At 39.3% G+C, this 24,175-nt stretch overlaps 2 protein-coding genes and 1 non-coding gene across 10 annotated transcripts; all 3 read right to left on the bottom strand.

The window, feature by feature from the left end:
- Positions 1-79: 79 nt before the first annotated feature.
- On the bottom strand, positions 80-12,608 carry LOC101170763 (transportin-2-like). Of its 4 annotated transcripts, none has more exons than XM_023957612.1 (25): positions 12,494-12,608; positions 11,180-11,279; positions 10,965-11,040; positions 9,671-9,820; positions 9,373-9,479; positions 8,065-8,198; positions 7,502-7,583; positions 7,290-7,412; positions 6,934-7,052; positions 6,731-6,791; positions 6,447-6,618; positions 6,132-6,284; positions 5,808-6,033; positions 5,456-5,627; positions 5,142-5,228; positions 4,926-5,033; positions 4,679-4,837; positions 4,486-4,573; positions 4,253-4,351; positions 3,973-4,068; positions 3,810-3,885; positions 3,545-3,644; positions 3,392-3,466; positions 3,025-3,166; positions 80-2,821 (listed from the first exon to the last, which is right to left on the bottom strand). In XM_023957612.1, exons 2-24 carry the CDS (start codon positions 11,276-11,278, stop codon positions 3,059-3,061), a joined length of 2,670 nt encoding a protein of 889 aa, XP_023813380.1. In that variant the 5' UTR covers position 11,279; positions 12,494-12,608; the 3' UTR covers positions 80-2,821; positions 3,025-3,058. The 4 variants fall into 4 exon arrangements, with proteins under 4 accessions (XP_023813380.1, XP_023813381.1, XP_023813382.1 ...); XM_023957613.1 differs by having other exon boundaries at positions 12,484-12,571; XM_023957614.1 differs by having other exon boundaries at positions 11,180-11,330; positions 12,494-12,550.
- Positions 11,367-11,434, bottom strand: LOC111947845. The gene has a single exon (XR_002873795.1). It is a non-coding gene; the product is annotated as a small nucleolar RNA SNORD41 (small nucleolar RNA).
- A 2,225-nt stretch (positions 12,609-14,833) lies between the features above and the next one.
- Positions 14,834-23,093, bottom strand: LOC101167043 (interleukin-12 receptor subunit beta-2). Of its 5 annotated transcripts, none has more exons than XM_023957607.1 (14): positions 22,979-23,093; positions 22,746-22,844; positions 20,044-20,188; positions 19,799-19,944; positions 19,356-19,649; positions 18,953-19,029; positions 18,643-18,880; positions 17,996-18,184; positions 17,804-17,905; positions 17,561-17,695; positions 17,103-17,264; positions 15,750-15,822; positions 15,552-15,648; positions 14,834-15,377 (listed from the first exon to the last, which is right to left on the bottom strand). In XM_023957607.1, the coding sequence occupies exons 2-14, from the start codon at positions 22,816-22,818 to the stop codon at positions 15,042-15,044; spliced, it is 2,067 nt and encodes a 688-aa protein (XP_023813375.1). In that variant the 5' UTR covers positions 22,819-22,844; positions 22,979-23,093; the 3' UTR covers positions 14,834-15,041. The 5 variants fall into 5 exon arrangements, with proteins under 5 accessions (XP_023813375.1, XP_023813376.1, XP_023813379.1 ...); XM_023957608.1 differs by having other exon boundaries at positions 15,750-15,819; XM_023957611.1 differs by lacking the exon at positions 22,979-23,093 and adding an exon at positions 22,516-22,613.
- Positions 23,094-24,175: the final 1,082 nt, after the last annotated feature.

The raw sequence follows: 24,175 nt of genomic DNA, 5'->3' as shown, positions 1-24,175 counted from the left end.
GTCTCCACGTCTTCAATGAGGTCAGGCCCTTTGCTATTAATTATAAAAAACGTATATACAAATATAGCAAACGCACAAGTTGATGGAAAAAAAACTTTTATTTCCCCTTATACACAAAATTAAATAAAAAGGGATACACAAGATCATATCCCAACCTTCACCACAGTTTAGCCAAAGATACGTTAATTTGAATTGCCTGCCTTATTTTAAGATCAAAACAAATTATGAATTTGCGTTCAAATTTGTTTCCCAAAAAGGTGTGCGCCCAGGACTGGCTGTTATTCCATCCACGTGAGGTTTGATACTTAGATTGTACGCTGTAAAACAACGAAATAAAACTGTTCTTTAAATAAAAAGAATAAAGAAAAGGAAGAAAAAAAAAACTTTTAAAGTCTTAAATCATTTGTGCAGCAGAGCACAAAAATAAAAATATAAAAAACAACTCAAAAAACAAAATAAATTAAATCATCACATAAATCTTAAAAACAAAAAAAGTAAACAAAATGATTAAAAAAAATAAAAATAAATACAAAAACTTATGGACAACTAGTCTTAACATCAATTTTGTGCACGTTTTTGCATTTCAACATAGTGAGGAGTGGTAAAGCCTCGAGGGATTTAATACCAATTGTTAGTGGCACGGGAGCTGCTTGCACTTTCACCACCCTCCTTTTGACCGCCCAGTCCTCAATTTAAACAGTTAAAAATGTTGAAAGAACCTCACCGCGGGGCGTTGCAGCTCTTATTTTGACGATTCAAAACACTGTTACATCAAGTCAGGTGAAATAAGAAAAAGTAAACACTGAAAACAAAATAAAAAAGCAACAAAAAAATAAAAAAAACTTCCACTTCCTTTGTTGATGCGAATTTTGTTTTGTAAAAAACTAATCCTACCAGAGAAAATGAATAGAAGCTGATATTTGTGCTTCTTTAACCCCTCCCACCCCAAATTATCTTCATTTTAGGAGACGAGAAACAAGACAACCCGGCAGGCAAGCACACTTGTTGGTTACATCGACAGATTATGACTCACTTTCTTCCCTAATAATCTACTTTAATGAGAGGGGCTGGTGTAAAATTATATGTCCCAGGATTTTATGACTTAACACCACTAAGCAGACAGCCATGCACACTTCGGTTACAAATCGACCACTCCGGACTAGAACTAAAAGACAAAAAAAAGATGAGTAGCGGCCACAAATCTGCCACATCAGCTAACCAGTGTCGAGGGACTAAAAAGTTTTCCCTGGCATACCCTACACAGTGTCAGCGGGTGAAAATATATGGCAACAACAATCACTAGTAAGATCAGAAGCTGCTCTTCCAGCAGCAAGTTGAATTGTCATCAAGATTTTACAAAGGTAGGTCCCTCCAAACGGGACTGAAAGAAACTCTTGGGAACATATCTAAACAATAATCCATTTACGTAACACGGATGGCGATAGGGGCCATCGCTCAGCACGGCGCTTCTAAGAGAAAGGCAGGAACATCCTGTGAGAAATGGATGAGATTCATTCCACCTTAATCCTATTATATCCACGTTAGGAGCTACATTATAAAACTACATAAGGAGGCCTCAAGTCTTTCCAAGTCATTTACCATTGCCTAACATTGTCATTATGCTCACAATAGTCCTAAAATCACTTATCAGAAACAAAACAAAAAAAGAACCATCAAGTTCAATATATCGTTACTGTACGCCTTAAAGATAAATTTTAGATTTCTTACAACAGAAAAAAGTGCATTTATACCAGTGAGAGGAAATTCATTTGGGTGAAACTTGTATAAGTTTGTTTTGCAAGTATTCTAAAAACAAAGCAACAGCAGCAAATAGGTTTCTTCATCTGCCTTACAGTATGTGAACTTTTGTTGCATACACAACTAGAAACGAGTCAATTCCTGAATTAATTTACCTATAGCGGGACTTAACCCCCACCGACTGCGTTAAACTACAGGGACATCATTTAGACACTACATAGGAGCAATAACCGAGCACCTCATAATCCTCCCCATTTGAACAAAAACTAATGCATTAAATCAAGAGAGACGTTCACTCAAACATGCAACTTAGTGTGGTAACCGTACGCCATGCAATATAGTTTGGTGCAGCGAAGATATAAACCTTTGACGACTCATGTACTGCATCTTTATTGCCTCGGACTAAAAGAACTAGAATCCTAAAAGATTGAAAGGAATTCGGCGAGCCAGACAGGAAAAATGAAATTCAGCTAAATGTGCACGTGATCAAAGGCCTGTGTGTGTGTGCACATTCAAAAACAAATCGATGCAATTCTGCAGTAAAAGGTGCAAAATGTTTTGTGCACGTTGTAAAAGCATCTTGCTTCTCCGTTGAGCCCCCGTTTTAACATCTACGAGCCATTCTACATGCATTGTAGAAGCTGGAACTGTGGCGCCCACTGCTGGTTCAGATTATTATTGTGTACCTTTTTCTCTCCTCGTCCTCCCCCTCCTTGCCTCCCCCAGTTTTCTCCCTCGTAACAATAATGCAGTTGATGAGTCAGAGGGGGAGGCCAAACGTCGTCACTATTTTGCCCTCATTTCCCTGCTGTGTTTTTTGGCGAGTTGCTTTTGAGTGTGTCGGATTTAGTGAGGCGTTCTATCGGAGGTATATGTATATTCCCTGGTTACCCCCCCACACCACCCTCCTCCCACCCTCCCTCACAAAGACAAACAGGGCGCGGGGAAAAGGAGGCCGTCCATAGAGCGGAAGGTCAAGGCCAGTCACACCCCTCCAGCTCTAGTTTCTCCCCACGATCTGGGCAGTGCAATGAGTTCCCCCGTTACCCTCCCCTTCATTAGCCTGCAAGCAGAAAAAAACAACAAGTCACATGATCAATGCGGCTGCTTCACGGCTCACAGGGCAATTTCAACTGGTGCAATTCTTGATCAGAAAAATGTGTTTGGGAACAAAGTGTATCATTGTTTCTCAATGAGCTGGGTGTTTCATCACATCAAGGAAACAGTCGACGAGTAAAATAAACCCAGACAAACACACAGGCGTACCTAACAGGTCAGTGGACCACAGGAAGGCTTCAGGTTAGACGCCATAGCAGGCTGACAGGCGCTCCTTCAAAAGAGGGGGGAACTGCTCGGAAAACTGATGCCAGTTTTCTTCTCCAACCTGGTCCTTGAAGCCGTGCAGAATCTTAAAAAGCAAAAATATTTAGCATCAAATTTGCAGCCTTTTACAGTAAAAACCCCCACACACTTAATTTTGTGTCTTGAGGTGGAGATAAAAGAGAAGAGGTATCCACACCTCTCAGATCTAAACATTGTCCACACTGTTAAATCAGTTTTCGAATGTCTGAAAGTTGATCATCACAGTGTGTGGAAAGCCTCCGTCAAACCATGTTTCTGATGCACGACTCACCTTGTAAAACATGTCTCTCAAGTCGTCCTTAGGACTGACCCATGAAGCCACAGCATCGCAGAAGAAGATGAAGTCCTGAACAGAGATCATGTGTTGATTTCAATTTCTAGGAAGACGGGGCATTTTGAACGCGTCAGAAAATGGTCATCGGACCTGCACCACCCCTGCTGGGTTAACGCCGATCATCACACAGATGCCCCGGAAGGCAGAGTCCTTCTCCTCGTTGTCCCTGATGTTCCTCAGCGATGAGCACCTGGAAAAAGATAGGCTCATCACAAGGTGTCGTATGTTTCGCTGTATAACATTTAATGAGCATTTTAGGAGAAAGCAATTTATATTAAAAAAAAAAAGAAGAAAAAAAAGGTCAACCTTCTTTTAAAAATAAGCTAAATTTGAGTTGTAAAGCAGTCAAACTCACCAGGGTCTTATGAAATGCTGCAGCTGCGGTGCGACTTCCTGAGGACAGACATAGCCCAGTCTGCCAATCGTTATGGCTACACGAAAAGAAACGGGAAAACCTGTTTAAACAATGACACAACAGCACTTATGTGGCATGATGATGACTGCGAATCCTCCTGAACCTGTGTTTTCAAGCAGAGTCTTTGGCGTGTTTGGTCTGTTGATGATCTCCACCAGGTGGGGGAGCACCATGCCCACATAAGGCTGCATTTCTGCGCCTAGAAAGACACAGCAGAGGCTGAGCACGTCCTTAACAAACAACCACAAAGGACTACACTTCTCCATGTTTGGATCAGACAAGAATATGGGAACAAAATGTATCATTGTGTGTCAATGAGCTGGGTGTTTCATCATGTCCAGATAGCGAAAACAAATTTAAAAGGAGGTCTTTGACATCCTTACCCATTTGCATGGAAATCTCGCCAATAGCCCAGGTGGCGTTGTTACACACGGAAATAAACTCTGGGTTCAGGTTGAGCCCCAGGATGGGCATGAATTCAGCTGCAGTGAAAAGAATAAATACAAAGAAAACAATCAAATGTAATCATTTTTAAGGACGGACTTAAAAATGATTTGAAAAATGGAAGGTTGTTTGCAAAATAAGCCAGAATTCTGCAGCCTTTTAGCTAACTCACCAATGCAAGGCTTCACGTGGAGGAAGCAAGCTTTAGTTAGATCACCAAGGAGGGCAAAGGAGCTTTGCCTCACCTCAGGCATTGTGTCCTGCAAAAACCAAAAAGAAAAACACTCTGAAGTCCATTAAAAGAAAAAAAGAGAGACTTGTGATATGTTTTAGAGACTAAATATCCAGAAAGCTCCCTGTCACACCTGCATGCACTGGAAAAGAAGAGTCATAATGTTTGAGCGAGCCACTAGCTGTTCCACATGACCCCCCAGACCTTCAGCCAGTCCACTCAGCAGGTCCAAAGCCACGATCATGAAATCCTTGTCTGGCGCTTCGTACTGGTCTGGATGCTGGTTGTACATCTGTGTCAATCAATATAGGACACACAATGAGCATCTTTGTGATCAAGGAGGACTCCTACGCTGCGTGTGGTGTTGGCGTCCTGCTCACCATGGCCTGGGCCAGCGTCTTCTGGACAAGGGTGACGCAGCGCTGATAAACAGGCTCACAGTAAGGCAGAAACCCACTCTGCAGTGCTGTGGCTACTGATGACAGGCACTAAGAAAACACAACAAAAAGTTAAATCAATCTTACATAATATTTACAAAGGGAAACTTTATTACACAGCTTTCATATCTCCGAGTGAGATCTGCTCAAAACACTGACCTCCAACAGCGGGAAAAGATCCTTGTCTTCATCTTTAAGCTCGTTCCACTTGGCAATCAGTGGAGGCATCAATTTCTGAATGTACTCCTACAAAACATTATCAACAGTCAAGAGTTTACACACGAGGACTTTATCATTTTCATATAAATTCAACTTTTTTTTTTTTTTAAATAGAAAACCAAACAGATTTGGGTTTTTATGTATTGATCCACATCAGGAGCAATTTGAGATTTAATATTAGAAGGACCAAAATTATTTCACCCATCTTTGTGTTCAACAATCCTCCAAAAATACCGACCGTCTCAAACACTTACGGGCTGGTTGAGGTGGTGACCCACAGAATCTGCCAGAGTTCCTATGGCATCATACAGGATGAGGAGATTCTTGTGCTGATACTTCCCAAAGGCAAAGACCAGCGTGTCCAGGATGAAACTCAGGTATGGTACTAGCTCTGTGCACGCCTCCTCCTCTAGTGTTGCAAATGCACTGAGGACAAAAAAGGAGAAACAATCACCATTTTCATCTGCATGGCATTCATATGCCCATGAATTAAAAACGCTGGTTGTGGATCAGAGAAAATATGGGAACAAAGCGTATCATTGGAATCAATGAGCTGGGATTTTCTTCACCTCCACATTCATGGAAATGCAATATTAAGCTGCACACCTGCAAGCGGCCTCCTGCACCCTCTTGTTGCTGTCCAGGATTCGCTTTAGAAGTTCTGTCATTAGAGGTTTGAGGTAGGAATCAGGAGGCTGGGAGACCACCCAGTGTGCATAGCGGCTCAGAGTCCAGCAGGCGATGGAGCGGACCAGAGCCTTCTTGTCACACAGACACTGGATGAGGTGAGGGATCAACTCTGGCAGGTAGGGCACCATCCCCTGCATGCAACCTGGAACAGGTCCATAACAAGTTAACCTAAGCACGTTATTATTATACGGCAGCAATTCTTATGTGGCAAAGAATGCAAAAGGTGCGCCACAGTTTTACCTTCCGCTATCGCCCCCAACACCAAGATTCCAGATTCCTTGATGACCCAGTCTGGGTGAAAGAGCAGCCCCTTTAGGAGCGGCAGGAGGTGGGGGAGGAGGTCGTCGCGGAACACGTTGGCCAGAACGTCCAGAGCTGCAGCAGAACACTTTCCTGTAACGGAAAAAATTATTCACTCTCCGTTTCTAGCTCTGTATACGTCCATCCATGACCTTCATGACTAACACTAACTTACAAAAAAGCATCAACTCGATTAGTGTAACATCAGGGAAGTTCACTGGGACCTACAGCAAAACCCCACAGGTCCTCACTTACGCAGATTCCAGTCAGATAGCGTGTCATCGTCATCATCTTCATCGTCGTCGTCGTCCTCGCCCTCCTCTCCCTCCCCTCCTTCATGCTGCAACGTGACGGTGCGAGATTTATGGAAGCGGGGCTTGATGTCCTGCTCGTTGTCTGGCACCGCCTCATCCTCCTCCACATCTCCCTGTGAGGAAAAAAAGCAACCGTCAGAAAAAAAATCCAGTCTCCAGATCGGCACGAGAAACATTTAAACAAAAATGAGTAAAGAGATGCAGGGAAAGGATGAAAGGTTTCACCTTCAGTAGTATGATGTCTATCTCTGAATACTTCATTCCATTCACTAAAATAGGGATCAGTCTGTTTTTTTAGGGCGATAGAAGAAAAAAAAGAATTTTATTATGCGATAGAAAAATTTAATTGTTTTTAGATTTATTTATCAATTTGACAATGAAACCACAACTTATGGGCTATTTTTGACATTGAAGTCTGTGTAACTCACTGCATCAGGTGTCCAGACAGCATCTCTTTACAAATGGGCTGTTCGGCTAGAGTCAGCCAGAACTCGCACGCCTCCAGGGCCACGTTCTCGTCGGGGTCCTGAGTCCTCTGCAGCATGTACTGAAAAATGCAGAGCAGGTGTGAGGATGAGGTGTGTTACAGAACACCATACAAAAGAAATGGGAGCTTTTAAGGCAAAGATACTGTGGCATTACTGTGGCACAGCGTTTTGGCAGATCTGGATCAGAAACCATAGGAACTTTATGTATCACAATGCATCAATGAGCTGGGTTTCTCATCATGTCCAGACACGACGACGCCATCTTGAAAACAAACGGCTTCCTGGCTTTTCCTTACCTGGATGATGCTGTGCATGTGAGGGATGAGGCGATCGATCCGGACCTCCAGTAACATGACCAGGGCCCGGCATACATTCTTTCTGACCTCGGGGTCTTCGTCTGCAGCCAGAGCAAAAAGGCTCTGACAAAGGAAATAAGAGAAAAAGAGTTGAAACAATAAAGGCGCATGCAAATAGAAAGCAGCAGACTCCTTTAAGACACATGGCCCACCTCTATGAAGGTGTCTATATTGTCCATCAGGGCCTGGGCTCTGCCGATGATGAACTGGTTCACACAGGCTATAGCATGGGATCTGCAGGGAATGAGTTCAGGTTCAACACAGAGCCGCTAGTTTTTGCTTTAAAAATGCTTGGAATTGAAAATCAAAAAAACAACAACGACAACCTACAAATCATACACTTGAAGTGCAAAGCAACACACACAAAAATTGAAAATGCAACAGGCCTTTGAGAGATCCTGCCGCAAGCAGTGGCAATCATTTACTGTTGGTAACAAGAAGAGCATCTTGTATTTTAGTGATTTAAAAAACTAAAACAAAAAACATCTGCAAACAGCTCCACTGATAAGGTGCAGCTGACTAACTTGCTAAATTCCCAACAAGATTAGAATTTAACCAATATATCTAACAGAACGAGTGCAAATTATTTCACTTCATTCTATTTCAGGGAGAAGCTATGTGTCACGAGTGCATCAGTGTGAAGAAAGTAAACACGAATACAAGTTAGATGTTAGCAAAAGCCCTAAAAAAACAAGACTTCTCCTCTCTCCTGTACCTAATCTTGGGGCTGCAATGCTTGAAGAACTGAAGGAATTTAGGTATCATAATGTTGAGAGGTCTATTCAGAGCGTCACTGTCCAGCAGCTCCGACGAGTCCTCGCAGATCTTCTGCAGTGCGCCAAATGAGCCCTGAGACACGGACATACATAGAAAGGCTGTCAAATCAAACAGAAACGTACACGGACACAGAGGAGAGAACAAGACGACATCAGAAGATAAGACTTACGCAAAAGTAGTGAATATAATGTAGGGGTGCAGCGGATCACGGATGATCCGTACGGATCACTAGCCACGGTTCGGCACACACGTGTAGGACGGATCACCCCCCCCCCCCCCCCCCCCGTGTGCGCACCTCACGCGCACATCATTTAAATCAACTGTCCGCTCACACCGAAAACTGATTTGTGTGTCAAATTCATGTACACCGTCTTTGTTTTAACATGATATAAAGTTGCTGCTTGATGTTTGCGTGTTAACCTGCAGCTCCAGCCGCGTGTGGGAGGAGCTTCCGTCAGAAGCTTTTCTTGACCTCTATACGGAGGATGCGGATGATGAGAGATCCACTTTATTCATTTTGCTCAACTGTAAAAGAGTATTGGTAAATGTCTATGAAATCCTTCAGAAATTAGTCCGTGAGGAGCAGCAGGCGTCCCGCACTGTGGCGGGAGAAAACACGCTGCTCCTCTGGAACCAGTGGGAGGGGCTTTAGAGCAGTAGGGGCCACAGGGAAAGAATGAAAAGTAGTAAATTCTAACTTTCTCTGAATCTTTCTTTACTTCATTTTCTTTAAGCTGCAATGTCTCAAAGTACATTTGTTTATTTGGGGATCTTTTACATAGATGAATATCTTGAGTTCAAAGACCTTATTGATGTTTGTTTTTACAAATAGGCCTTACTGAGCAAATATTCAATGTTATAATACATCTTTGTGTGTATTTGTTTTGAAGTACTTTATATATGCTTTATTAAATCTATGTTTTGAAGCATTAAATAATAATTGTATTATTTTTTTCATTTTACTTATCCGAACCGTGAGTTTTGTCATCCGTTGCACCCCTAATATAATGCAAAGAGTTGACTATAAAATTCCTTTTTTATTTAGTAAAGGTCACAAGTACATGTTTTTTTGGCCAGTACAGCCGTTTGCCACACTTATCCTATATTTGTGAGTTCAGGTTAACCATATTCATCAGTCAGTAATTTATATACATCTTTAGTTAAGGAGGAAGCTGTCGTTTAGGTATTGAAGATCATTTTTAAAGTGTTAACATTGTAATGAATTCAGATCCAGATAGGTGCTAACCTCGCAGGTGTTATAGTCCTCAGAGTTGAGCAGGTTGCAGAGCTGGGGCAGCAGTTCTGGCCATGTCTGCAGCTCACCTTTGGAGGCAATAGTAGTAATGAGGATGCCTAGGAAGGAAGGACAAACAGAAATGTAAGTGCGCGTTTCATCAGCCGGATAGTTTCAGTTCTCTCTACAGCTTTGGATCAGACAGTATGAATACCAAACACCTTCACTGACAATCTGGGTTTGTTTTTTATGCATCAGTTCCAGAACATCACAGGTAAGACGGAGGCTTCAGATGGAACTCCAGACTCACCGATGGTTGCACGGATGAGCGGCGACGGATCCCCGATGCTGTTGAGGCACTCCTGCTTGATGAAGTCTGCAACGGCTGGGGGGAAGTTCTGGTAGTGGGCCTTGACATTGTTCTTCAGGATCAGACCACTTAGAGAGCGAGTTGGCTCATCTGAAAGAAGCAGTTGATTCTTAAAAATGTAAAACTTTAACAAAAATATTGTGATTACTCCCCTGATTGCCGATCTGAGACCTAATTAGTGAGTAAAATGATGCCACACTGTTATGTGTTTTCCTGATTTAGATAAATGTAGAATTGACTAAGATCACCAACAGGTTGTCACAGAAAATCCTTTTACCAATGTTGACTAATAAAAAAATTTAAAAAAAGATTTTCAGTGTTTGCAAATGAACAGCTCTGAGTTTATCCAACCACTTCAACATGGGTCACGTGGTCAGCTCTAACGTACTGCTTTGGCAACAAACAACTTTTAGAGTTTGTCGGTTACGGTCAGAGTGTGTGTTCATCATGACGCAACTTTTAAAGACGTGCTCCAATGAAAATTGTGTTTTTAGCATGTTCTTGTGGCCTTTTTTCCAAGATGGAGGACATATCAAGAAATGTTCGATTTTGGTTAAAAATGGTATAATCATGGTTAAGACCACTGGGACGATGGGAGTGGGACTTCAAACTTCCAGTACATGAAACTTTGGTTACCCTGCTTTATGTAAACATGGCAGTGCAGACGAGATGCAAAACTAGAAAATACTTTAAACGTATTAATGTGTCTGGAAATACTTAGTCTTACGGTCAGAAATTAACATGCAGGATCATATTATAGGATAGTTGTCATTTTTGGCAAAAGAAAGTAGCTCAAAAATATTGCATAATGGCTAATTTGGTATCCGTGTAAACCAGCTGGCTCGGTCATCCATTTTGTATTAATTAATAATTGGCAGATGATTCATCGCTTTATCAACTATTTCAATCCTAAACTCACTCATCAGCACTTTCCCTCTGAATTGCCCACAAAACAAACTAAAAATATCTACATTAAACATAACAATTCCTTTAAGAAAATTCATCCTTTTAAGCAGAGGCTGAACTTAAAAGTTGCACACAGGGCGTTCAGGTTTTGTATTTTTTCTTAAGTCACAGACTATAGGGGCAAAAGATTTCTATTAAAAATCTGGAGATGCACTGCTTTAAACATTTTCCCATTAGAAAATCTTATCATGTTAGAGGTTGCTCAAAACAACGCAGATCAATAGTCTGTGTGATGCTATAGGCTCAGAGTAGAACAACCACAGCTTACCCTCAGTTTTGAGTCGTGTGAGGACAAAGATCAGATAGTTGTTGAAGTCGGGAAACTGGTTGAGCTGTTCCAGTTTCTAGCATGATGGTTAAGGACATTTGACTGGCTAATGTTTTCATCTACAGTACAAGCTAACCAATGCAAACAAATAAGGCAATATAAAAAATACAAATGGGCTTTAAAGGGGAAAAAAAGAGGACGCTGGAACAGGATACTTGTTGAACTGCTCTCTGTGTGACAGTGTTAGGCGACTGGGAGTCTTTGAGCAACTGGAGGACCTGCTGAAGTCCCTGCTCATCCGGCTGCCACTCCATCCTGCACACATACACACAAACATAAAACTGCTTTCTCCCAAAAGCTGGTTGACTGCAACACCAAAAAAGAAACATGAAAACATGGTCACTGGATCAGACAGTATGAATACAAACACCATCAGTGTCAGTCAGGTTATTTAGATGCATCATATCCAGCTCCACAAGCATCAATGGACGCTGAAAATATCCTTGTAAACAAGTACAACTGCAAAGCAGTAACTATGTGCTTATTTGTAAGTAAAACGCATCCAAACACTTAAAATTACACTTAAATACTGATATCATTGAGGTTTAGGCAGCACCACGTGGCTTTTGTATTTCTGGAAGGGTAAGTTTGAACAGAAGGTTTAAAGTTCATGGTGGACATAGTGTTCCATAGCAACTATGTAAACGCACAGCTAGATAAAGGTGGTACTTTTAAAAGGAAGTGAGGAAAACTCCTACCAGGACCGAACGATTCGAAAAAAAGAAGAAAAGAAACAAGGACGTTAGAGTCGCACGAACAGCTAAAATCTCTGTGACCCGGCTTAACTGCCTTTGGCTAATCCTACCCCCACCTCGCCAGCCGACCGACTGCTGCGCTCCGTCGAAAACTTTTTGTCCTCCAATCCCAACACCCTGGTTAATTTACCACAGATATACTGTATAGCTAATACCGATTAGCTAAACCATACTCAACTACGTCAGATCAAAGATCATGTGGTTACAGTCTCTTATATTTTATTTTAATAATTACAATCAAACCCTATTTTCTATCATTATCGATTTATAGAGCGATCGCACTCCACACACTGGCTCGCTGTTAACTTAATGTAATCAGTCGTTTCGACTCCGGCCTGTTAAAAAATAGGATGGCCATGTTGTGCCCGGCACATAAAACAGAAAATCGCGTCTTCCGTTAAGCCACAGAAAGCCTAAACGGGTATATTTGAACTCAATAAATCATTCAGCCACACATGATTTCGCTAAAACGTGGTAAAATTCAACAATTGTCAAAAACTTCCTGAACACGTTTTTGAGGCTGAACGCTAAAGCTCCTGCGCATGGAGCTTTACTTCGTGTGCTAATGCTACTAGCTGAGCCAAATCTATTCCTATTCCCGCTCTGTCGTCATTGTTCGTTTCGTTCAATTTAACTAGCAAAAAGTGTATAGTCAACACGACGAAGTGACTAAATATACTATCAAAAATAACAGTATATCGCACCTGTACGTACAATAATGATTTAAAAGCTGGACAGTGAGCGTTGGGCCGCTCTTCGTAGCGCGTCTTCTGGTTCAAATGAGCACGCCGATTTGACCTGCGACGGCTTCCGTTCGGTATTTTCTGGGTAGTCACGCGAGACAACAGATTAGTTTACGTACAGGGTCGTATTCATGTGTGATTTTAATGTAGTTTAACTCTAAATTGAAGACCAAGGCAGAGATTATCCTTTTACGAAATGTTCACAATTGATATTCCCCCCTCATGAAGTTCTATCTAAATTATTTCAGTTTAGAGAGTTCCTCTGACCACGGGGATCCATCTCGTGGCACACGGAACTCACTGTAACTGTTTCCTTTCAAAATAAAACAAAACTAGTGACAAAAGAACAACATGTATGGCCCGCAGCAGCAGTCACTAATTTTCTTATTCTTCTATTTTTGCTGCCCAACTCTTAAATACAAAACACATAATCTGTGCATTATCAAAAATTGCATATATTGTTTGATTTTAAGCCTCTATATAGAAACGGCCTAGATTTAATATGTCTGAAAGAATGTCCTAGTAGTTTCACTTGCTGTTTCCTTAGCAAAATACATTACGCAAGACGTTTATTTAAAGTATACTTGCACCATGTACGTGTTGTCTAGGAACGAACTGAATACTTCTTCAGACTAAATTGGACCATTTTAGGTCTATCATAGTATGTAAAAGTGAACTTTAAGTATCGAAGCCCATCGAGACGACTGTTGTGATTTTGGGCTATACAAATAAAATTGAAATGAAATATACAGTACTGCCTTACTTTTAGTACAGTCTAAAATACATGTAGTCCACTTAAATAGACTACTATTGTTTGCTAAGGTTTTACTACAAGTATTGCAGCTTGACAATGACCGATGTTTGCAAATTGCCACTTCTTTAAATTTTAAGTCAAGTAGATCTGGGTCATTAAAGCAACATCTTTTTTTTCTGTTAATTAAACCACTTTTGACAGCTTTCAATTTGGGCATTTAAGTAAACTGTCTGAATGTCTTCGGTAGGTTTGGTGCATCCCTATTGGTGTATTAAGGAAAGAGTGTCTGAGAAAACGTGTATGAGAAGCAGTGCTAAAGAGTTAGTTAGAATCCGCCCCAGAAATGCAGACTGTACAAAATATTATAATAATAATATACATAATTATGCGAATTTGAGGTTGGATTGCCTTAACTCTAAATCTGACCTCACAAGGTTCCCACAAGCCTTTAAAAAATGGCTGGACGAATGTCTACCAAGGCTGCATCAACGCTTTTTCTTTGAACGACAAATGTTATGGCAACTACATCCTTTACAGTCGGAAAGAAACTGTTAACTATATCTAATGAAACACATGAGTCACATGACCGTTTTCACCTTTCCCCACTTAAGTCATTGGTTGATACACAGTTATCTGCAACAGAACAGGAACTGATACCGGCTTCTCAGCTCAATTGCTGTTTGCCTTTTTTTTATATATAAATTTGTTAGAAGCAAGAAAAGGTAAGAATTTGAGCTAATTTGAGAAAATCCAAGTTGAGATGGCTAGATGACTGCAGAGCATCTCTAGAACTGTAGATGCCAGTCTGCTGTGGTCTATATGTGCCAAAAGGGAGCCAAGGAAAGAGGAGTGGTGAACTGGGGGCAAAGTCAAGCACATTTGAAGTTAACAACAGATTTTATAGAAAAGTAAGTAAACTTTATTCATACAGCACAGTTAGTGGAATCACAAAGTGCTTCACACTGTAACAATGCAAAAACATTGGATAGAAAAATCACAACACTACAAAACTTTAAAAATAAAAAAAATAATAAAAATAAAACACTTTAAAAACAAACCAGTCAAACAAAAGGAAGGGTCAAGATAAACAAAGATGTTGTGGGGTATCTGGTTCCATGCCTATAAGTCAGAGCTCACCATTTAGGTTTTCTAAAACTCCAGAAAACCATCTGTGTGGTGTGATAAGTAACCCGTTGTAATCCACAAAGGCTCTTCAGGTTAAGTGTTGGGCCAGATGCAACAGTACACTATCAGAGATCTGATGGAGTTCATGTTTTGGCAGGAAAGGGAGATTTACATACTATTAGGGACATTGATTTAGTATCCTTATCTTTTACACATTTATTTGTGATTTTACTTTTTGTGTTATTACAGTTTCCTTGATAGTTTTTCCTTGAAAAACAGTATAGAAGTTAAGCAGTTTTTGATAGGCTAAACAAAATACTGACCATATTTTACAGTCATCTCTGATATTTTTAACTAATATGGTCATTTGGGTTCTTCTCTGAACTCAGTCATTTTGCAGCATTTCAAGAACATGTTACAGTGGTGGATGTATTTTTGGTTTGGAAATGAACCAGCAGCAGCAGCAGTATGACACTGTAGACTGAGGATTCAACAAAAGCCTAGCTTATTGTTTTTTCTAAAGGAACAAAGTCCACCTGGAGAAGTCCCCCCCCCCCCCACAACAATCCAAATACTAAAATGGTTCAAAAGACTAAACGAGATAGCTGTGGTTGAAATCAACATTCACAATGTTGATTTTTTAATCTCCACGGATTTCTATGGCAGTGGGCATGAAGTGCGTTTCATAACCTGATGAGATTTGTTCGTCTTCGTATGAACTGGAGGAGTCCCCTTTATCTTCATCAGAGTCGACCATTTTACTGTACGCCTCCCGAGCTTTAGAGTCTGTCTTACAGCAGTCCTCTGGAGTAACATCATCCCTCTGATCAAACTGTGTACTCTCATTTTCCATCATTGGACTGGTTATTCCATTAGAGTCCAGAGCTTCAGAAGATTTTTCCACTATTTCCAACTTAGAAATCTTTGGATTGGGGTCATATATGCTCTTGCAAATCCAAGAGAGGGGTTCATTTATCTACAGAGAAAGCAAACAAGAGGTTACTTCAGAATTTGTATAAACAGTATGTGTGATTGTAAAGATCAGAATAATGTTATCAAACTGGATCAACAATCAGTTCCGTTTACTTGTTTTAAGTTTAGTGTGTTCCTTGCTAGCATGAATGGGCCTTTTCAGTTCATTCGGACTCACCTGGAACTGTTTGAAGATTTTACTGTTGCTTGGATCGGGCTCCTTCTCAAAAAGACACAGAGGCAAAAGTGGGCACACCGTGTTCCTTTTAAAGCAGCTGCAGGAACAAAATGGTCAGGAGACGGAAGGGAGATGCTAATTTATTAACAAAAACAAATTAAGAAGAAAAGTTTTCCACATTTAAGATGATTATCTTACCAGAATAAAGCAACAGAAGTGACCACCAGGACCACAACAATACCAAGGAAAATACGGACCCAAACCAAATCTGCTGAAAAAGAATGAGACACTCAAGATGAGAACAGTGTTCCATCAGCTTTCCACAATCTTTTTCTTTTTTAATATATATATATATATATATATATTTATTAACTTTTATGCAAAACAAGACAAGTACATGAAAAAATATAAGACTGTTATATAACAAACAGAACAAAAGAATAGCAGTAAATAAAGATATTAACAGATACACAAACAAAAGACAAACAATATTTAAAACAAAGATACAATGTAAAACTTTTCCATAAGCATATATAATAATCAATGAATAAGTCATTATCACATCAAAACTGTCGACTATATTAGAGCAAACCTCTGTAAATAATAACAAACACATCATCGGTTACATTGTCCAGAAAAGGCTTTCATGTCTGAAAGAAATTGTCAGTTGTGGAGTGTATGACACATGCGGTCTATGGGGACAAGGATCATTATTACTTTGAGCTACCCTCCTATTGTTGGGGGCTTCTTAGAGATCCAGTTGAGCAGAATATGTTTTCTAGCACAAAAGGTTAGGATATTAAATAACTTTCTGTGAGTTGTGTTCCTTATTTGTGTATTATGGAGACCAAGGAAGAATGTACCTGACTATAGTTTAATATTTTTTAAAACATTTGCAACAGTTCATAGGCTATCGATATCCAATACTTTTGTATTTCCGGGCAGGAACAGTAGCAATGTGTTAGTTAACCAGAAGTGATCTTACACAATGCTGTAGGAAAGGACTCAAATTTAGAAATACGGTTTGGTTAAAAATGAGTTCTATGGCAGATCTTAAGTTGTAGAGCTCTGGTTCGATTTTAGACTGAAATCTTTTGAGTGTTATGTCATATTTTTTTCCACATATCCTCTGGGATTTCCACTCCAAGTTCACCCTCCCAAATCCATCCTAAGTCCTTAGGACCAACAGCTGGAGAGTTTTTGAGGATATTATACAGACTCTTTATCGACACATTTCTTGTAGTACAAAATATCTTTTTTTTTAATATTAGAAACATTGAAATCAGTTAACAGAAAAGTTATTTTAATTATAAAGTCTCTTTTCTGAAAAAAATGAAAAAGAGTCTTTTTTGGTATCCCATATTTTTACACAATCATGGAAGAGTAATGAATTATTTTAAGTGTGAAAAGGATAGAAATCCTTCTCATTGGATCAAGTAGACGATGAGCTTTCCACAATCTTTTAGTCACACATTTTCATCTAAGAACAGGTTACTTTACAAAGCACACAATCTACTGTACTTGAAGGTTGGAGGCAGAATGAAGACTCACCAGAGTTTTCATTGTTTTTTGTTTTGAATGTTGTGGTGACATTTTTGCCGGAGCCACCAGCAGACACAGCTGCTATCCACACCGTGTACTCCTGATCCGGATTAAGACCCAACAGCGTGAACGTCTGGTTTCCATGGTCTGGGCTCACACTCACATTGTAGACTGGAAGAAGCAGGATGTTTGGAGTACATGATTATGGGTTTTTATCACAGTTGATCCAGTTTTTAGTATGTTTTCAAAAGAAAAGGCAAGGGAAACATTTTAGGCAAATTGTTATTTATGTAAAAATGTGTAACTTTTTTCTTTTTCAGAAATATACAGAAAAAGTACAATCAACTATTTTTTCTCTCCTTAGAAATATATTGTGAGCCAACAGCCCGGCCTTGTTACTGGTACAGAATGTTGCAAGATGCATTGCAATAAGTCTGTTATTTCCTGCACAAAAAGTTGTTGCTTACCCTTTTGTGTGTCTGTTCTTATTTGGTAGTACAAGATCACTCCATTCTGCTTGGAACAAGGAACAGGCTCCCAAAACAGAGTCACTTCACTTACAGCAATAGAAGAAACCTTAAATGATGGTACTTTAGAGGGGGCTGAAGGAGAGCAACAAATCAGAATTTCATTAAAGATACTAAGCATAAATCTTTACAGTATTAGAATCCAGTATTTTGAAAATGTAAATAACTATACATGATACTGACCTCCCTGAACAGAATATCCAATGCTAGTTGAAAGTTGAAGAACTTTTTTGTTTGTCACAGCGAACAAAGACACATGGTGTGCTGTGTATTTTTTGAATTCACCTGTAGGTGGAGACAAGCGTCATTTTAGACCGCTTTTCCGGAGATGTCCTTCAAACTCCTCATATTGTTCCACATATGGACTGCACAGACCTTTGAAAACAGCTGAACTCAGGTTTTTATCCACTTTTATCCAATCAAACCCAGGGCCGGGTGGACACATTCTGTACTCAACCACATATTGCATCAAACCATCGAAGGACTCAGAGGACAGATCCCATGACACCGTGAGGTTCTCTTGCGTCACCTCAACATGTATCTTTTGAGCCTTTTCTTTCACACCTTAGCGAGAGATAAACACCTTTTAGCACAGAAGAGCAATGGAATAAAAAAAAGTCTAATTAAGCAGCAGAAAGAGATTCTAATTAGAGAGTGGTTCATTTAAACAAGTAAAATATGATCTTTGAATTTATGTAAATGTGGTTTTGGCAGATAAAAATCAAATCAAGCAAGAACTCATTTATTGCTGTTAAATATATATCAGTTATTTTCTCCTATACAAAACTGGACTATAGAGATTTGGCAAGTCCATTTGATTTGTGGGATTAAAAGAATGCCCACTTTGAACTAATTAGGCTCTGCCAGGTCAGTGGCCTAGCGGGAGAGTGTCTGTCCTTAAACCAGACAATTGTGGATCCGATATCAAACACTCACTGACTAAATTTCACAAGGATATCTTGTAAAGAGGGTCCCTAACATCACACTTCGTGTGTATTTGTGGCATTTGATGCAAACGATACCCAGTGCTTGCAGAACCAGGTGAGAAGGATCTGTGGCTCCAAGAGCATTGTAGGCTGATATGGTAACCGATGACACATCTTTCAGAGAGGACGTGAGCCGCCATATCCTCCCATCATGCACCCAGAGGGGGCTGGATGTCTTTGTGGACACATTCGTCTGCTTTTCTGTGCCATTAGCGTATACCCGTGTGGCAACGTATCCTAAAATGACACCTCGTGCCTGAGAATTAGAAAGATTCTGGAAGCAGAGAAAAGAAGAAGTTGAGAGAATTCCTTAGGTCTGTACTATCTGCATTTATCTGTCACTTACCTTCCAAGTCAGAAAACATTCAGAGCTTGCGTGGGATTTGACACAGTCTCTCCACATGTCCACTTCTCCTATTGGGGCTGAAAAATAAGAGGTAAGTTTTAAAAAAAAAAATAACCAAGAAACATGAGAAGCTTAAAGGTTGTGCTAATTATTTATCATTATCTTATATTTTCATTAAAATTACTGATAAAGAAATTATAAATTAGCTTAGAAATATTGGAATAGTTTATGTGCTGACTGAAGGAAACTCCCCAAACATCTGTTCACACCTAAAAGTTCACAAATTAACAGGTTTTATTGAGTCTTTGTCTAAGATACTACATTGCTGCAGCCCCAGTCTAGTGTTTACTATCTACAAAGTCTTGTCCAAACTCATCTATGATGTTCTGAGAAAAAGACTTACTTGATTCTACACTTGTTTCATTATAGATTTCACTCCAATCACTCATCAGGCTATGGCTGCACATGCATCGAACTTGAAACTGGTAGATAGTGAAGAACTGCGGATCCATCACTGCGTATCTGAGATCTGATGTCTGGTTCTCATACTGGGAGGCGGGCCAGCCTCGGTCTCCCTCTGTTCGATATCTCACATCACAGTGTTTGACATCCCAATCCTCCAGAGTACAGCTGTTGCTCCAGGTGATCTCTAATGGGTCCTGACTGACTTTTGTTATTTTAGGAGGAGGTAGTTTGACTAAAGAGAGAAGAGGGCGACAAGAAGGAAATCCAGGAAATACTCAAAAACCATTGCAGACCTGAAATGTCAGCAATTATTGATAATAAAGAAAGTTTATTTGGGGTATTTGTGTTGTTTCTAGGGGGAAAATATGTACGTGAACTCACCGATATGTTCCACATGGTAAACAGCCTCCTCAGATCGGACAGAACTGTTTACAACCTCAACCCAGACCCGAAGTTTGCCATGGCTGGGAAATTGTTGACGATGAATAATCCCCTCCGAACTGCTTTCCTCAGTCATGTCCCCATCCCTGGAGGAGAATACAAGATGGGACAAGACAGAATGAGAGGAGATTTTGCCACTTCAGGCTGTCAGACCGTTAAGGACGACAAACATTTTAAGGGATTACTCGATATTTTCTGGTTTCCAGTGCAGGCGGTAGGGAGAGGGATTCTCAGGGTCTCCCTGTGGATTCCAAATGCACTTTATATATGAGCAGATTTCCCCGTTATAGGGTCTATAGCACTCAGGAACAGAAGGAGTAGCAGGGACCTCTAGAAACAGACAAAGACATAAAGGAAAATGATAGAGAAGGAGAAAATGAAATGTAAAAACAAATTGTAAAAAAGGTCATTGTTACAACTCTGAATTAAAAAAAAAACACTCAGCAAAAACAAATTCAGTCTCCCTCAAAAATAAATAAACATTTCACGACTTTGAATTTCAGAATAACAGCGTAAAATCACTGTGGAATGATCTACATTTGATAGAAAAACAATTTCCAAACATTAGTTGGTTTCCAAATAAATACAAAGAAAGGATTTTCAATCTTTACACCAAAACTCACTAGATAATTGTTATGTGGTTGTTTGTTGGATCTGAGCCCCATGATGGTTGTAATGAATTCCTGGTACTTATATTGTGATTGCAATATACTATTTGTGTCTAAGTTGAATGAGTATTAAAGAGTCTGTGCCCATCTCCTTACCAAACATGTTATTTTTCTTAATTTCTGTCAAATTGGACTCTTTTTTCCGCCCCTTAACTGATATGGATTATCTCTTTAACAGTGAAGATGTTGATGTATTTGTTCTTGCTTTTATAATATGTTTGAAATAAATAAATCAATAAGATAAACTAAACTAAGGGTCTGCAACCGTTAACACTAAAAAGAGTCATTTGGTCCAGTTTCTTACAAACCCCAACTCAGTGAGAGCTGCAAAGTCCAACTGACCATTAAGACCGTTTAGTTATTCATTTATGTAAAGAAGATTTTAAATACTTACAATAGTTAAATTAGAACAGTGTTAGGTTTTTCCAGCTTTCATTTTTGACAGCAGCTCATACAAGTTTCTTTTAAACTAAAAGGCACCCTGTGTTCAAATGATTCTCTGGCTGCAGCAGAATTAAGAATGCAGGAAAGCCAAAATAAACATGGGATTTCCTTTCATTATGACTTTAGTGCACCCTCATCCCTTTACCTATCAAATATAAACATGATTATATAGTTAAAGAATCCATTTTATTTAACCCTTAATGACTGAAAGAATTGCTTTCAAGTAGATGCAACATTAAGGTCATTTTGTAGCCAAAGTGGTTTGATGCATATTTGAAGCAATAGTCGTCAAGAGTTTCAACAAAATCTGTAAATGTTGATGAAATTCTATACTTTAAGATTGAACTTAACTTTTGAACAACTAGACACTGTGTGCAGCAGAAGATAATATTTGATTTAAGCTTATTCTAAAAATAAACTGCTACAAAGGTTAATAAATTATTGACATTTATTTTTCTTTAAATCCAAAGAGCCACAATGGATGGATGAAAGGTGGCTCCAGGGTCTCCGGTTGCAGACCCCTGAACTAAATTAAACTAAAGAAATCTTTTTTTTTTTATATAACTGCATCCTCTTGACCAAAGGTCTGCAACCTGAGGCTCCAGAGCCACATGTGGCTCTTTTAATTTAACCCTCAACTGTGGATCTCCAGCGAAAGTAAAATAGGTTTTTTTTCTGTTTTTAAGTGGACTAACTCAAACTCATTCACAAACAGTTGAAGGGCAGCACGCATCACTCCACAAGGTTCCTGACAATGGCTGTAATTCTTCAACAATCAATCCTTTGAGTGACATTGACAAACGTTTGAGCTCCATCTATCACAGAAAATCAGTTGGAGGTCAGTAAGCACAACCAGAATTCAGGCACCACATTATAAAGCGTTTTTCTTTTATTATTATTTTTGAACAAATTCAAGGATTGTAAATGCACCTCATGGTTCAAAAAAATACAGTTAGGCTTACTTAAATGGCTGTGGTTTAATTTTAGCTAATTAGTTAATTGAATTTCTAGATGAGTAACACCTCAAATTCTAAAATACTGTTTTTATTGTTATTATTATCATTAGTGCTGACATATCACTACCTAATACTACATTTACTGCATTGAGATGATCCAATGTGGCACAGGATGTTTTATGTTTAAAGGCAGTCGTCTGAACCTCTGTCAAATCAATATTTTTATTCAAGCAGAAAAGACAATAGTTAAAATAGTAGCATTGACATAAATACAAATAAGTGTTTTCTTTTTCTAAAAGGCGAAATAAGACTTTGTGACTCCTACTGGGTTGTTACTGAGATATCAACCCACATGGCTGCTATAAGTGTTGAAGGTCTGTGCAGATTTGCCACATTTCTCGTAAGCCCACACACCTTCACCAGTAACAAATCCAATGCTAGACTTTGAAAGAAGGCAAAGAAGCTGAAATGTTAACAGGAAATGAATAACTTGGTTGAATGACTGTACTCATCCTTAAGACCACTTCCTTCTCAGCACGCTGTGGGTCTACAATAAAACTCAGGGCTGTCACTAAACCAGTTTACTCACCAAGTTGCATTGATCAAAGTGGTGTATGGAAAAAATGAATGCATGTTTGCAGCTTTTTCTGTATCAACAGCCCAGTCTGTGTAACAGTGGAGAGCAGCCTACTAAGACAAAACAGATCAGGTCATTTTTTAAGGAGGTTCGTGCAATAGTAATGAGGCTAAACACTAGTTGGACTAAATGACCTACGTGGCGTGTTTAAATGTTCAAAACAAAACTTTCAAGAAGCCTACCGGCTGCAGCAGCACGCTTTAAGAGGAGTGTCAGTAAGACGGGAAAAAGACATTTCGTCCTGGAAACGGCCATTACAATGAAAGCAAGCCCCTAAAAGTCTGTGGGGGTCAAACACAAAACATAGATAGACAGAACGTTAATTGATAAAGTGTACTAAGTAAAAGTCCAAGACATACTAAAGACTTTTGGATAATTATCCAAAGTATACGTACATAAAAATGAGATAATTTACCTCATAATGAGACACACTGAGACACCTCTGCGCAAAACCGACTTTAAAGCCTTAGAAGTTGTTGTGAGAGGTGTTTTTGACTGAAAACGGAAGCTCCGCCCTTTCTGGAATTGCCAGTGACGTACTACCGCACCTCGACTACATGCAGTGCGCCTGCGCAGCTTCACAACGCGACTAGCTGTAAACTAGAACGCCCGACCGCTGCTCCAGGGCCGCCCTACTTTATTCTAAAGTTATCGATAGATAGTCAAGATTGTGTTTCTATTATTTCTACGAAATCACGTAAACAAGAAATAGGTTATAGAAGTAGATCTGTATTTATTATCTGTAGTAATTGATGTTGAAGTTATTTATTTGCACGTTTTTGCGTGCCACTAAGCATAAAACATTGATGGAATATTTAACTCCCACTAGAAGTTTAGTCTTGCTCAACATAGAAATGAATCATGTGCACATTTCAGTTCAAAAATGTCAATTTTCACAATTTTATTCATTTGGATCGTGATTTACATTTTAAATTTTCAGCGTTTGTTAACACTGCTAGACACTCCAACAAACACAACTGGTTCAGGTCTTTACATGTATGATTTTGAACCACAGTCCCCTTGAATTAAGTGTGTCGGATCAGGGAAATAAGTTAAAACATGCAAGAAATTTAAACTAGAGAACCAGACTGAGAGACTGTTCTGCATTGCTTTTTAGTCAAGATTGCTTAAAAATCAAAATTTTTCAAAATCCTTTCTCCACCAGAAGGATAGTTTCCCTTTTACTTAGTGTTTATTTGTACATCTTGACACCACATTATGAACTATGCCGAGCCTTATATTACGATGTCATTAACAAGTTGTGTAACAATTATGTAGCCCACAAGTAATGATGGGTAAAACAAAAAAGGCTATTTTTACAACAACAAGGTTTGATGTCGTTTAGTTATTGCCCTCAGAGACATGGATCATTTGCTAAATCATATCAAAAATTGTTTTTAAGTCTAAACCAGTACAACTTTTTTGGCAAACTCTTGTTTTTCTTTTTTGGTGTTTTTCTAAAGATAAGAAAAATTTGATATTAACAATTTTCTTCAATACCATATATTACTAATATTTTTACTTTGTTGGTCTGTCTATCACAGATAATAAGAATTTTATTGATTTCATACTTTTACTCCTGTAAATAATTATCTCCAAATAAAGTGGTGCT

This window comes from Oryzias latipes, chromosome 8 (assembly GCF_002234675.1).
Source record: "Oryzias latipes chromosome 8, ASM223467v1".
In the NCBI taxonomy this organism is placed as follows: domain Eukaryota; kingdom Metazoa; phylum Chordata; class Actinopteri; order Beloniformes; family Adrianichthyidae; genus Oryzias; species Oryzias latipes.
Note: the sequence above shows the minus strand (reverse complement) of the source record. Positions and strands in the feature narration are given on the sequence as shown.